This window comes from Ahaetulla prasina, chromosome 3 (assembly GCF_028640845.1).
Source record: "Ahaetulla prasina isolate Xishuangbanna chromosome 3, ASM2864084v1, whole genome shotgun sequence".
In the NCBI taxonomy this organism is placed as follows: domain Eukaryota; kingdom Metazoa; phylum Chordata; class Lepidosauria; order Squamata; family Colubridae; genus Ahaetulla; species Ahaetulla prasina.
The window spans coordinates 85,245,596-85,260,247 of record NC_080541.1 but is presented as its reverse complement, the minus strand read 5'-3'; the positions used below and the strand labels follow the sequence as shown (position 1 = coordinate 85,260,247).

At 40.2% G+C, this 14,652-nt stretch overlaps 1 protein-coding gene across 3 annotated transcripts; it reads left to right on the top strand.

The window, feature by feature from the left end:
* Positions 1–3,125: 3,125 nt before the first annotated feature.
* On the top strand, positions 3,126–14,234 carry LOC131194022 (serpin B6-like). 3 transcript variants are annotated; one of them, XM_058174561.1, is made up of 8 exons: positions 3,126–3,271; positions 3,819–3,907; positions 5,068–5,245; positions 7,536–7,673; positions 8,118–8,235; positions 8,902–9,044; positions 11,361–11,528; positions 13,152–14,234. In XM_058174561.1, the coding sequence occupies exons 3-8, from the start codon at positions 5,078–5,080 to the stop codon at positions 13,554–13,556; spliced, it is 1,140 nt and encodes a 379-aa protein (XP_058030544.1). In that variant the 5' UTR covers positions 3,126–3,271; positions 3,819–3,907; positions 5,068–5,077; the 3' UTR covers positions 13,557–14,234. The 3 variants fall into 3 exon arrangements, with proteins under 3 accessions (XP_058030544.1, XP_058030546.1, XP_058030543.1); XM_058174563.1 differs by lacking the exon at positions 3,126–3,271 and adding an exon at positions 3,307–3,569; XM_058174560.1 differs by lacking the exon at positions 3,126–3,271 and having other exon boundaries at positions 3,592–3,907.
* The last annotated feature ends 418 nt before the right edge of the window (positions 14,235–14,652 follow it).

The following is a 14,652-nucleotide window of genomic DNA, read 5'->3' as shown; positions in this document are numbered from 1 at the left end:
AGCCCTGCGGCACCTATTCGCAACCCACGGGTTGCCTGACACCCTCGTATCCGACAATGGCCCGCAATTCACGGCAACCCAGTTTGAGGAATACCTGGCAGACGAGGGCATCCGACATGCCCTCTCTGCACCTTTCCACCCTGCGTCGAATGGCCTTGCAGAGCGTTCCGTCCGGAGCGCTAAGGAGGCATTGTCCAGACTCAAGCCAGGCGACTGGCAAACAAAGATAGATTTCTTCCTGGCCGTTCAGCATAGAACCCCCAGCACTGCTACAGGCAGAAGCCCCGCCGAATTATTGATGGAACGGAAACTCCGGTGCCCACTGGACCGGTTAAATCCCCATTACACACCAGAGGGTTACAAGGGGGAACTGGAAAAAACGAGAGAAATGGGCATAGGCGACCGAGTGTGGGCCCGCAACTATGGGGACGGCCCAAGTTGGCTAGCAGGGCAAATTATAAAAGCAACCGGTCCAAAATCATACTTAGTTGAGTTAATAGACAACCGCGTATGGAGGCGCCACATAGATCAGATAAGGAAACGAATAGCCGAACAACCCGAGCTAAATGAGACAGATCATGACCACTCATTATTTGAACCCACAGCTGACCAAAACCCGGGGGAGGCGCAAGACTTAGCTGAGTTCCCGGAGGTCCAGCGACGCCATCAGGTTCCCGATGGAAACAGCAGGGAAAACTCTGCAAGTAATCCAAGGCCGGATGGCCTAGAAAAAGAGTCTGCAAGTAATCCAGGGCCGGTTGGCCTAGAGAAAGAGCTAGGAGGAGCAAACAGCCCCTCCGACCAGCTCAACCCACTCCCAAAGACTGAACCGCGCAGGTCTGAACGAATCAGGAGACGCCCAGGTTATTTGCGTGACTACGTCGAAAAATAACATGTAAATAATATGTAAATAGAGGTAAAGTGTTTTCTGGGAGGGGAGGAGTGTTATGTATTGATGTCTTGTACCTTTAAATATTTGGGCGGGAAACAAGCACGTTGCTGATTGGTTGAAGCCGCCAGTTGAACTGTATATAAGGAGAGGTTTTTCCCCAGTCACGCTGCTGGGTTCACCCTATATTAAAGAGCTGTTGTCACTACCCTGGTCTCCAGCCTCGTTACTTCCCGAACTTAACAAATAGCACTTACCGGTACTTTGTTTTCCACAACTAGCTTGGGATTCTTTGTTGTTGTTGTTGTTTAGGAAAATATATTAACTTTAAATGGATGACTTGGGAGAAAACCGTTATTTATGTTTTTTCCACTGTCTGATTCGCCACAATCCCTCTGATTGTGTCCTCAGTTTAGATTCTAGTTGCATTTTAGACCCATGTTCTGAATCCCTACACGCCTGTGTGGGGAAAATTGGAATTGAAGTTGACGAAGAAGAATAAGGTACGTTTGCAGTCTTGAATTACTGATAAAACAAATAATAAAGATGGAATAAAAATCATAAAATAACCCATTAAGAGTCTTAAGATCTGGCTGGAAAGACTCATCCATCCTTGGCATAGTATACAAATACCTTCTCCCAGGACACTTCTCTCTCATTTCAGTCTATCCTTGCAGTTGGTCATAGGATTCATCCCGTTTAGTTTTGTAATTGTTAGCTGCGAAGTCCTGTCCGACCCATTGCGACCCCATGGACAACATTCCTCCAGGCATTCCTGTCCTCTACCATCCTCTGGAGTCCATTTAAGCTCACGCCTATTGTTTCAGTGACTCCATCCAGCCACCTCATTCTCTGTCATCCATTTCTTCTTTTGCCCTCAATCTTTCCCAGCATTAGGCTCTTCTCCAGTGAGTCCTTCCTTCTCATTAGGTGGCCAAAGTATTTTGAGTTTCATCTTCAGGATCTGACCTTCTAAGGAGCAGTCAGGGTTGATCTCCTCTAGGACTGACTGGTTTGTTCGCCTAGTTCAGGAGTCTGCAAACTTGGCTCCTTTAAGACTTGTGGACTTCAACTCCCAGAGTTCCTCAGCCAGCTTTGCTGGTTTGCAGACCCCTGGCCTATCTATCTATCTATCTATCTATCTATCTATCTATCTATCTATCTATCTATCTATCTATGTATTTATTTATTTGTCACAACAGTGTATTTAAGCATAAGTATGAAATAATTGTTGGAAGAAATATCCATCTGGGTTCAGTTCCAAGTGGGGACAAAGACACTGGAAACATGGAGGCTGCTTGGAAAGATGGTTTAATGGTGGCCAGGATCACATGGCTTGAGATCCTGAACAGAAAAAAACTGAGATCCTGTGTGCTCCTGGCTTTATGCTTTTTCTGAGCTTTGAACTTTCTGGGGCACAGGAAGAGTACCCTGATTGGCTGTCAGACTCCCAGGGGGTGGGGGTCTTAGCTCGCCTTGCTGGCTGATGTAATCTTCCCAGGTGCCATGTGGTGAGTTTCAGTTGCTATTGTGTTGCAAATGATGGTTGACAAAGGTGGGGGGAAATGAATGAGCTTGGTTGAGGCTTTAATGGCCCATTGACAAAGGTGGGGGGGAGTCAGGAAGCTGCTTTTTCTTTAAAACATGTTTCTCCATTTCTCATCCAGGGAAATATAATATTCTGCCTTTTTAAATATTTTCTAAAATATTTCATTCTTCTAGGAGGGGGGTGGGTGCTAAATTCCTACATAACTATACGATATATAAGCATATATATAATCATAAGTATGTAATAACTATATGAAATTGGATACAATCAAAGGGAACATTAGGACAGGAACGATAGGCACGTTGGTGCTCTTATGCACGCCCCTTACACGCCTAGTTTAATCAAAACCTGCCAGGAAGCCTTTATTGCAGGGATCTCCAACCTTGGCAACTTTAAGCCTGGAGGACTTCAACTCCCAGAATTCAGCTTTGCTGGCTGGGGAATTCTGGGAGTTGAAGTCCACCAGAGTTAAAGTTCCCAAGGTGGGAGACCCGTTTTATTGCTAATGTCTGGACAGTGTGATTAATAAAAAGAGCACACCACCTACAAGCCAGAGCGCCTTGAACACTTCTGCGAATCTCTCCGCATTTCTTTGCCAACCGTGACAAGGACACATTTCCAAGGAATCGTGGAACACTTTCCCTGCCAGCCATTCCCGCACCTGCTCAGTGCAAACGGTTAGGCAAGCTATCGCCCGGGGCTGGAAGCCCACGCCCTGGAGGTTCCCTTTTTAAAGGGATGGCGAAACCCGACCGCTCTTCCTCAACCGCCGGCTTAAGCAGCACATTCGCACTTCGTCCCCCCTCCTCCGCCTGGGAGGATATTGCAGAGAGGTAGGCGGAAGGGAGGAAGCTTGTACCAAGTGGCTGAAGCAATTTTGCTCCGGCCTGCAGATTGCAAATCCGAGAGAGAGAGAGACAGAGAGAGAGCTCTTTTAGGCCTCTTTCCAGGAAAGTTAGTTTAAATAAAAAAAAACTTTCCTCTAGGCCAAAAATAAAGAAGAAGAAGAAGAAGCAGCAGCTTTCACCCGCCGTTTGGAATTCAGAACTGCAGGGAAAGTCCAAAAGGCGTTCGCAGCTCGGCTGCCGGGTTGCTTTGCAGCCTTTAATTGAAACGAGGCGTGGATCAGTGGTTCGTAGCTGCAAAGGGAGGTTGTGACTTTAAATAAAGGCCTCTCCCAGGAAGTTTAAAGGGCTAGACGTGGAACATCTGCTTTTCCGCGCCTGGGTTCCTTTCCTGCCCTTCCTCCTTCCCTATTTCTCTCTCTCTCTCTCTTTCACACACACACACACACACTTAGAAGGGGCGGAGTGCAATTAGGCTGTTGAGTCAACCCAGGCTGGGAAGAATCTCAACGTTAAATCATTTTGCTTCTTCCAGGATATCTTGCAGGTCCGCCGGCGTTTCTCCCCAGCCAGACGTCTCCAGTAACTGCCCTACCAACCCAGAATACTACCTTTGTAACTCAGGTACGACCGTTGTACGTCTCTCTCTCTCTCTCTCTCCAGCAGGTGCCACAGGGTGAGATTGACATAAAGCGCCCGATATGGACAGTTTGCTGGGGCTCCCTTGGTGGGGAGCTTGATTGACAGTTTGCTGGGGCTCCCTTGATTGACACATTGTTGTATGAATGCTTAACGTAGGCAGGTGATAGAGTCGCCCTTGGCACCTTGGAAACACCTCACTAAAGAGAGGTGCGTTTCAGTCAGTTGTGGAGCCTAAGCCAGCTTTTGCACTTTGTAGGTGTAGTGTGCGGCTGTGCGTTTGGAGTTCCTTGTTGCATGGTATATAAATCGTCCCATGATGGGTTTCTTGTTGGATAGGAAGAGGAGAGAAGTTAGGGCTGCCCAGTTGGGATTCTCAATTCCCTATGTCCTGATATGACTGCTGTTTGTGAAGCTGTATTGTTGCATTGAGCAGAGGAGTTGCCACCCCCACCCCCCAATATCTGGCAGAATGAAAAACTTAATGGAATTTAATAAACTTGCTACTTTCCTACTCTTTATCTTACATATACTGGCATGGCCGGTTTATGATTGTTGCTTTGTTCCTTAATATGGAAGCTAACTTTTGATTTTTTTTCTAAAATTTCTTGACTACACTGCAGAAAAAACATTCTACTTTTTTTCTCCACATACCCTGTTGTTATCTTTGGGGTTATATATGAACCTTGAAGTGGGGTTTATAGTGTCCTTATATTTGGCCCACTAAGTTTTTTTTTTTTTTTTTTTTTTTTAATTTGCATTTATATCCCGCCCTTCTCCGAAGACTCAGGGCGGCTTACACTATGTCAAGCAATAGTCTTCATCCATTTGTATATTATATACAAAGTCAACTTATTGCCCCCAACAATCTGGGTCCTCATTTTACCTACCTTATAAAGGATGGAAGGCTGAGTCAACCTTGGGCCTGGTGGGACTTGAACCTGCAGTAATTGCAAGCAGCTGCTGTTAATAACAGACTGTCTTACCAGTCTGAGCCACCAGAGGCTGTTAGATCTGTTAGATCGTATTCCTTAAAGCAAGTAGAATGATTGCTCAAGTAGAACAAAAAAAAATTAGTTCCTTGGGTGGGGTGTTTCAGTCATTATCTAGGAGATAATCTGTGGTTTATTGTATATGTTCTCTAGGCTTGAAAACATGGACAATCTTTCTTCAGCAAACACCACCTTTGCCCTCAACCTCTTCAAGAAGCTTAGTGCAAATGATCCTACCAAGAACTTGTTTTTTTCCCCTTTGAGTATATCTTCTGCACTGCTTATGGTCTTGTTGGGTGCCAAAGGTAACACAGAAGCTCAGATGCTAAAGGTATATCAAGATACATTTTATTAAAAAAAAAGGGGGGGTTGGCTAAGAGGGGGTCCCTATCCTTGATAGCCAATTATGACAACAACTAATTTATTTATTAAATTTAAATGCAGCCTATTTTGCAGTCGTGCAACTTTAGGTGACTATGACCTGCTCGAGAAAGTTCCAAATGAACCTATCAACTTAAAAATTCCTAAGAAGAGGCTGTTTGTGCAGTTGCCAACTGTCTGATTAGCTTTTGAAAAATGCAGCATGCGGAAGGGGTACCATTGTTATCCGGACTCTTTAGCTCTGCTCCCAATGCAATTCTTATCCACATGTGGGATTCTTATTTGCATGAGGAGGGGAGCAGCTGCTGTTTGCTTAGAATGCAAATAGAATGGATAGGAAGTACAATAGGGATTCAGCCGCTCTAGGCCTAACTTTTTAAAAGCCACAGATGTTAACTATGTAAATAGTATTATTTGGGACAAAAGTCCTTAACTTGAAGTTCCAGGATTTGAAAATCCATTTTTGTGGATATTCTTCACCACAATAATCAAAAATCAGAAGGACAATTTACTGACATGCTGTGGTAGGAAAAACATCCTACCTCCAGTATAAGACCTAAAATTGACATTTAAAAAAAAAAATAGGAACTCTGAAGTTGGGGAGTTGGGAGATGGACAAAGAATCTTGGTTCGGGCACATGTTTATGCTTCAATCCAGGATACCCATAGCATTCATTTATTTCTCAAATTTATAGACTGCCCAGAGTCATTATTCATTATGAATTTTTAAAAATGCAAAATACAATAAAAAGAAAAAAGAAAAAAATGACACAGGCCTATGCAACACATTAACAGAATCCACCTAAGATACATGCTTCTTAGCTCTGTACCTGCAGGGAAAAACAGTTCTTCAAAGCCCATTGAAGCTTGGATGGCAAGCTTGGGCTATGGATGGCATAGTCAGGGGAACTTGAACCTCAAAGGGGAAATGGCTCCAGAGCACAAGTATGATGAAGAAGGCAAAACATGGCACTAAAGATGGGACCTGGAGAAACTCTGTCGTATCCTATTGAAACAATGGGAGACAGGTGGCTGTGGAACTAAATGCCATGTTATAGGTAGCAATCAACCTTGAATATCATTCAGACAGCTATGGGTAACTTGCACAGCTGGGGCAGCAGAGGTGTGCCTATACCTGCCTATATTGCTCCATTCTGGACCAGCTTCAGTTTCCAAGTGGCCTTCAAGAGTAGCTCTAAGAGGTGCTCTTTACAGCAGCCGACTTATGGAGTGAGTGACTGAGAGAAGGGATTCCCAGTCTAGGAAAAGGTGTGGTTTGTGCACCAGACAAATCTAGACAAAGCACCCTCCCAAGCCACTGCTGACACCTGCAATGACTATTGAGTCCAAGAAGATCCCAAATCATGCACAGGTTCTGTCTAAAGGAGCTCCACCCCATTCAGACTTAAAGTTGGAAAGTTCTGGTGCCAGGAGAACCAGAAACATGTAATCACTCAGTCTTGAGCTTAAGCCTGTTCCTGGCCATCCAAACCCCAGTGCTTATGTCAGGCACTGGGACATGACCTTGATAATGTCCACCTCACACCAGTCTTCCTAGAAGTATTCAAAAAGCATTTGCCTTCAAAAGTGCTGCCTACCATTACCCTAAGAAATACTTTCTATTATAAATTTGGGGTAAGGCTGCCCTTATACAATGATTCAATTTGCTCAAAAGTTTATATAAAGAGTAAAATTAGGTACAAGAGTGTTCCTTCTGCCTTTTAAAAATACTTTATGCATGGCAGCATACTCTTTGTGCTTTAAAAACCTTCTTTTCCAAGGAAGGGACATTTCTGAAAATCTTCTCTCTCTCTTGCTTGTCCATCAAATTGATTTCCAAAGGAGATCAATGACTAGACTTTCAAACTTGTGAAGTCCAAATATGTACAGTCAAGTCAAGTCAAGCTTTACTTTTAGGGACTTTATGGACACCTATACTGAATGAGTTTTCGTAGCAACTGCAGGGAAGTGGTTTCCTGTAAGGAAAGTTTTTTCTTCTTCTTGTACTCTACAAGCTTGGTGTTCAAACATTATCCAAATACTAAGTAGACTCAACCCTGATTAGCTTTGAAGCCTAGATCTGGTCGGCTATTAACTTAAAAAGCTATACATCTGCAAGCCAAAAGTTAGCTCCAAATTATATGGGAGACCATTTGTAAGTTTTTCCAAGGTTTGCTGTTGTTGCATTACATATTGAATTGATTTTAAACATAATTTGATCATCCATATATCTCTTATAGGTGCTCTCTGTATCCAAAGATAGAGAGGTTCACCAAAAATTTGAGAAACTTATTTCTGAAATCAACAAACCTGGTGCCAATTATATCCTCAGTCTAGCCAACCGGCTGTTTGGAGAAACATCATACAATTTTCTTGCAGTAAGTTACATACATGTTAAAGAATTGGCTGGAAATAAGCAAAAATGTTCTGTGTGTTCCAATGTTTGCTTATCTCATTGCAATTGCAGCTTGGCTCTATAAAGTATCTAATGCTCCTATAGCTATAACTTGGTCTATTGAGTTATCTGAAGGGGGAATTAAAAGGCCAGCTGCTTTTACTGGGAATGTTACAGGAATACCCAGTAAGATTTTAGCATCCTAAATATAGAACTCTCAGGAAAAGGCAACTGTGTGACCAATAATTGCCAGATACAGTTTTGAATAAGCAAACTGTATTAGCTATCCAATAGCACTGGTTATTTGTAAAGTGTATTCAGCCTAATAAATAATGTTTTCAGATTGTTAAGTTCATAGAAAAAAGAGACAAAATCAATTCTTGTTTTTATTACTGTTTCTGTTATTGAGATGTCATTGTTTCTTAAGTCATTTATAGAATCCACTGAGAAATTCTACCATGCAGGTCTGGAGAAACTTAACTTCAAACAAGCTTCAGAAGATTCGAGAAAACATATAAACGCCTGGGTGGAAGAAAAAACCTCAGGTGAGAATGATAATAAGAGTTAATTAGTAGCTGCATTAAGTAAGACATGCAATATTGTGTGTGCATGTGAGAGAGACAGACAAGTCAGGCAAAACCACAGTTAACCCTTTACTTGCTACGTAGAAGCCCATCAAACCTTTGACGAAATTCTAGCCAAGAATAGATTATTGGTTTTATTGATGGACACATCTGAACAGATTCCTGTTATTTAACTTGTCTGTTGTTTAATTTGTGTGTGTGTGTGGTAATCTTACTAAATAACGATATAAGATGGGTAATTATATAAATGTTAAGGGAGGGAGGAGGGAGGGAGGGAGGGAAGTAGATGGGTAGGTTGGACTGGCCCTGAGGAAGCAAAAGCTATATTTCATCCTCAGTCAGAGGAGCTCTCTAGGTGAACTCCTTGAGCTCCCGAAGGAGAATCAAGAGAGAAATCTAATAATTAAATAAAAATGGCTTTATTTTGGCTTACCTCCAAACATGTCCATGATTTACTAAGTACTAAATTTAGTAAGTTATTGCAGATAGATAGATAGATAGATAGACAGACAGACAGACCTTTAGAAACAATAAATCTTACAAGTGGCATCCTAAGATATTTTGTGCAATATTATCCATATAAAAGTATTTATCAATTTAAAAAGTTTTTTTTAAACTCTCAAAAAGGAAAAATTCAGGATCTGCTTGTCCCTGGAATAATTAATTCGCTTACAAGACTGGTTTTGGTGAATGCTATCTATTTCAAGGGAAACTGGGAAAATAAATTCAACAAAAATCACACAGAAGAACAGCCATTCTGGATTAATAAGGTATTAACAGACATTTTGAATATTTTAAAGTGTGTTATTTTGTATATATCTGAAGCAAGTGTGGAATTAATTTGAAACATTCCTGTAGCAAAGAAATTGCTTACTCCTTCCATTTTATTGGTCTTCATGGAAATGGATGAATCATGTAGACATTCAGACTTTTCAGTCATTGAAACTTTGCTCAGGGATTTTTAGTGTAGAACCACTCCCACTAAGTCTGTATGATTAACCACTATAACTAAGGAGTGATTAGTGAATATGTTTGCTTAGTGTGGGGTTCTTTTATGTATTATCGCCTGGAAGTATTTGATGGAGAAGGAATAGGCACAATAACAAGGTTCTGGTTACCACCTTTAAAGCGCTCCATGGCTTAGGGCCCGGGTACTTACGGGACCGCCTGCTGTTACCTTATGCCTCCCATCGACCCGTACGCTCTCACAGAGAGGGTCTTCTCAGGGTGCTGTCCGCCAAGCAATGCCGGCTGGCGGCCCCCAGGGGAAGGGCCTTCTCTGTTGGAGCACCTACTCTCTGGAACGACCTTCCCCCCGGTTTGCGCCAAATATCTGACCTTCGGACCTTTCGGCGGGAATTAAAAACTCATTTATTCATTCAAGCGGGACTGGACTGATTTTTTAGATTTTTTAAATTTCTAAATTTTAAATTTTAAATTTTTAAATCTTCTGTAATTTTATATGGGGTATTTTAGGTTGGTCAATTTGACGGTTTTAATTCGGCCACTATTGAATAGGTATTTTAAATTGATTTTTAACTTTGTATACTTATTGCTTTTTATCTTGGCTGTACACCGCCCTGAGTCCTTCGGGAGAAGGGCGGTATAAAAGTTTAATTAATAAATAAATAAATAAATAAATAAACTTTCTCTGCTGCTATTCATGAAGAAAGCTAGTTTTAGTATTGTAAACATCTGTTCATTGGAGAAAACTGCTGGTTAAAAACACAGCGCAGCTCACCTTGCATGAGTGGCAGGCCAGTGGACACTCATGCCTGTCCACCAGCCCACCACATGCAAGTCGTGTTGCGCACGTGGTTACCAACCTACCACTTGAGCAAATTCTGCATACCCCCCAGTTCCCCTCTCCCCCCCCCACAGCCTGACTGCCAAGCTGCTGCTATAAACAGTATAGACAAGTATAGTATAGATAAGAGATAGTGCAACCCTATGGTGCAGCCAGAACAATCGGGAGCTGAATACTCTTAAAACTGTAGAGATGATAGTAGATTTTAGAAGAAGCTCTCCTATTCTACCACCTCTTGCAATATTAGGCAACTCAGTATCAGCAGTAGAGACCTTACCTTTTCTAGGTTCTATTATCTCCAAGACTTGACACGGACACCTAACATTAAAATCATCATTAAAAAGGCACAACAAAGAAGGTTCTTCCTGTGTCAACTAAAAAAGCTCAGATTGCCCAAGGATCTGCTGATACAGTTCTACAGAGGAATTATTGAGTCATTTATACCTCAGTAACTGTCTGGTTTGGCACAGCTACCGAACAGGACAGGTACAGACTTCAACTGATAGATAGGACTGCAGAAATAAGAATTGCAACTAGCCTGGCTTCTATTGAGGATCTGTATACTGCAATGAACCAGAAAGAGGGCTGAAAAAATATCTACAGACCCCTCACATCCTGGACATATTCTATTTCAACTTCTCCCATCAGGACACCGCTATGGAACATGTCAAAACAACTGGACATAAAGATAGCTTTTTTTCATGTTTCATCTTTTCTCATTTTTCCTACTACCTTTTCCTCCCCTGAAAATAAGCTGTCCCTGAAAATATTTAAACCCATGTGCAGCCGGTCCTTGCCATTTCCTCTGGTTGTGATTAGGGAGACAGAGCTGGAAATCAGGTTAAGACGGCAAGAGGATCCCTGTCTTGCTCCATGTGCCCCAAAATAATAAGACCTCCCTGAAAATAAGGCCAAGCGTTCATTTCGGGGTTCAAAAACATATAAGACAGGTTCTTATTTTTGAGGAAACATGGTATTGGTTTCTTATGATTTATCAATTGTTTGTAACATTTGATTGATTATTGTAACTATGATTTATGATCTGTGACCTATTACTTGCTGTTTATATGTACACTGTGAGGTTATATATTAGAGACAAATTCCAAATTTCACACTTGGTCAGTAAAGAATTCTATTCTAATTTGATTGAAAAGTTGAAGCAAAAGATGAAAGGTTTAAAGAGAGGTAGGGACACACAAGACTGAATAAGTGATAGAATTATTTGTATTTCCTATTTATTTGAAATATTTCTTCTAACATACATATTCTTCACTTGTAGAATGAAAAAAAAACTGTACAGATGATGTTCAAGAAAGCGAAATACAACATGACCTACATATCGGACTATCAGACTTCAATTCTTGAGATTCCATATGTTGATAATGAGTTGAGCATGATCATTATGCTCCCTCAAAAGATTGAAGATAACTCTACTGGATTGGAAAAGGTGAGTTCTTTCATGAAACAGAATTTAAGCCCTTGTCCACCTGAAAACAGTACAAGAGAGTCATTAAGAACTAGTTGTTTGAGATGGATTATGCTAGTATTGTATCCTGGCACAAACAAAGGAGGACTATATTGTCTGAAATAAACCAAGCCCTGTGGAGTCCATCTCCAAAGGATGAGACGGATGGGATCTGGAAAAGAGTTTTCTCAGAAATATTCTCTCAGCTACCTCATAGCCTTTCCATAGGCATCAGACTAGTGTCCATTCTTGTCTTTTTGATATAAGCCCCAAACCATGTTCTGCACATTGACAAGGTAATGTTGTCTCTGATAATTGTATAGGTTGTCCTTGACTTAATGACCATTCATTTAGTGACCATTGAAAATCATGACATTGCTGAAAAAAACCTGGTCCTCATACTTACGACTGTCACATCATTCCCCCCCATGTTCACATGATTGCAGATTAGATAAACAACTCACATTTACAACTGATTGCAGTATCCTGCAATCACATGATCATGATTTGTGACCTTTTATGCCAAATTTCCAGCAAAAAAACCCCATTTCATTTGCACTTGGAACAACCACAGATTCTTTACTGTGGTGATTCTGTTAACATCCATCATAAAAATTATAAAATTGGGTCCAGATTGACTTACGACCACAATGACTTACAACAGAAATTCCGATCCCAGTTGTTGTGGTCATAAGTAAGACTACCTGTAGTTACTATTTTAGCAGCAATTATTTTATATATTCTTATTCTTATATTATTTTATATTCTTGTATAATATAAAGATACAAGATATAAAACATCTTGTATTTGTTCTTAGCTGTGTTTTACTTAAAATTGGAGAAGTGTAGCTATGCTGTAACTTAAGAGGTTTTAGAGTTAAGAAAATCAATACAAAATATTCAACTATTAAAATTGTCCAAGATCCTAGCAATGCCTAATAAGCAATGCCTGACATCGGATGAAATTTTTTTGCAGTCTGAAGTGGAAATTTAGATTGGAAAAAAATATGGAATGCTAGCTTAAGCACATCGGGTCACTGAGATAGCTTTATGAAAGTCTTTATGAGTGTTGGAGGAAAGTTGAAATTTCTCCTATTTCACTTGAAAGGTAATATATAAAATAGTGTTACAGGTGTTATGAAATTGTGTGTGTGTTATCCATAATTAATTTATCTTTTGATTTCCACTGGCAAATGAATCTTTATATTTCATGTAGGATGACAATAATTTCAATTTTAACAATCAAAGTAATTGGCCTTTATATGTCCAAAATGGAGGATATACAGACATTTGCTTCTTTTTCTTGGCAAGCTTCAAAATACCTTTTACTGCTCTCTAACAATGCTCTATATTTGATAAAAGTCAGTAGAAGCTATTAAGAAAACAGGTACGGATATGGTTCTAAGTAAGGTCTACCCTATTTTTGTCACTTTCCTCTAAAGTTCTAGAAGGAAATAGAAGAATTTGCAACAGCTTGTAAGATTTCAGGATAAGATTTTTATCACCGCATCATATTTCTTCTACTAGAGTGAAATTATCGGGATAAGTCATAGTGTCCTACAACCAGAAATTCCTTTTTTCTTTAATGCTTTTCATCTTATTTTAGCTGGAGAGAGAAATTACATATGAGAAACTCATGGACTGGATCAATCCAGAGATGATGGACCTAAGAGAAGTTGAACTCTCCTTTCCCAAATTTAAACTGGAAGAAAAATATGACCTGAAGCCTGTTCTGAGAAGCATGGGAATGACGGATGCATTTGATGAGGGCAAAGTAGACTTCTCTGGAATGTCAACTAACAATGATTTAGTCATATCTGAAGTCGTTCACAAATCATTCATAGAAGTCAACGAAGAAGGCACTGAGGCAGCTGCTGCAACTGCTGCAGTCATGATGTTGCGGTGTGCAATGTTTGTGCCAGAATTCAAAGTTGACCATCCCTTCCTCTTTTTCATTATCCAGCGGTTTACAAAGAGTATCCTGTTCTTTGGTAGGTGTTGTTCTCCGTAAATGGGTGCATTCTGCCTATGTTGATTAAATGCCTTAATTCTTCCTCAGTTTTTTTTATAAGCCACTCTTCTAAGAACTCTCGTCGCCACACATTTGATTTTCTCTGTATTTGGGGTATACTTCCTTCAAGTCATATTTGATTTTAATTCTTCCTTTCCAGGATAGAATTATCTTTCATGAATTCAAGGAAATAATTTTAGTACAAGGTTCCAGTGCTCTGATTAATAGATAAATCCTGCACAATTGCTTTGGGATGTATGGGGATTTGGGATGCGGGGGAAAAGTGACTAAGCAAGAATCAAGGTTTCACAACATACGCTCTGTATACGTTTCCATCTGATGATACATGTTACTGTACAGTCAATTCAACTTGCTGTGGGACATTATGATTTGTCGTTTTTGTGATATCATGGCTAGCCATGGATGTCGCTGCTGAGCTTATAATAACAAGTGTAAACAGTGCTAGAATGAATACACATAACACATTTTGGTGGTTATAAATAAGAATGCAGTTGAGAAATATGACTCCTATCTTGGAACTCAAATGTATGGATCATTTAATCAAGCAGTTTTATTGTGTGCAATTCAGATATGTACAAATGATATTTACCTTATACAGTTCTTACTTTGATGCAGATTTTCATGTATTCAGAACTGAAATAAATGCATTTGATTGTTGCTGTCAAATTTATTATAAGCTAGTGTGGTGAGAGAACATTGGATTTACTCAGCTCACGTATCACTGAAATGGATTAAATTTACACACTTTGAACCATCATTTATTAACTCTATTGCAATAGGCTGAGATTACACAATACACTAAGCCAAAACTAAACAAATCACTTAACATGCATGAAAATGACAAATACGTTGAAAGATTTATTTATTATAGCGTATGTAAGTTTAGTTCTACACAAAAGCAGGGATTTTATCTTGCATAATTGTAAGGTAATTAAACAAAGATAATGATAGGTCCTCAGTATAAAATTGTAGATTGGAGAAAAGGGATAGAGCGACATATCTTAGATTTGGGTTATCCTTCTTGTGTTAGAAGGTTGGAACAAAATAGTCTAGACGCCTCTTTCAATTTTAGCAA

What these genes read in the sequence shown, in the direction of transcription:
- LOC131194022 (XM_058174561.1), top strand. Translation starts at nt 5,078, where the DNA reads ATGGACAATCTTTCTTCAGCAAACACCACCTTTGCCCTCAACCTCTTC. An exon ending in GGTGGAAGAAAAAACCTCAG is followed by an intron (nt 8,236 to 8,901) that starts GTGAGAATGATA and finishes ACTCTCAAAAAG; the next exon opens with GAAAAATTCAGGATCTGCTT. An exon ending in ACTCTACTGGATTGGAAAAG is followed by an intron (nt 11,529 to 13,151) that starts GTGAGTTCTTTC and finishes ATCTTATTTTAG; the next exon opens with CTGGAGAGAGAAATTACATA.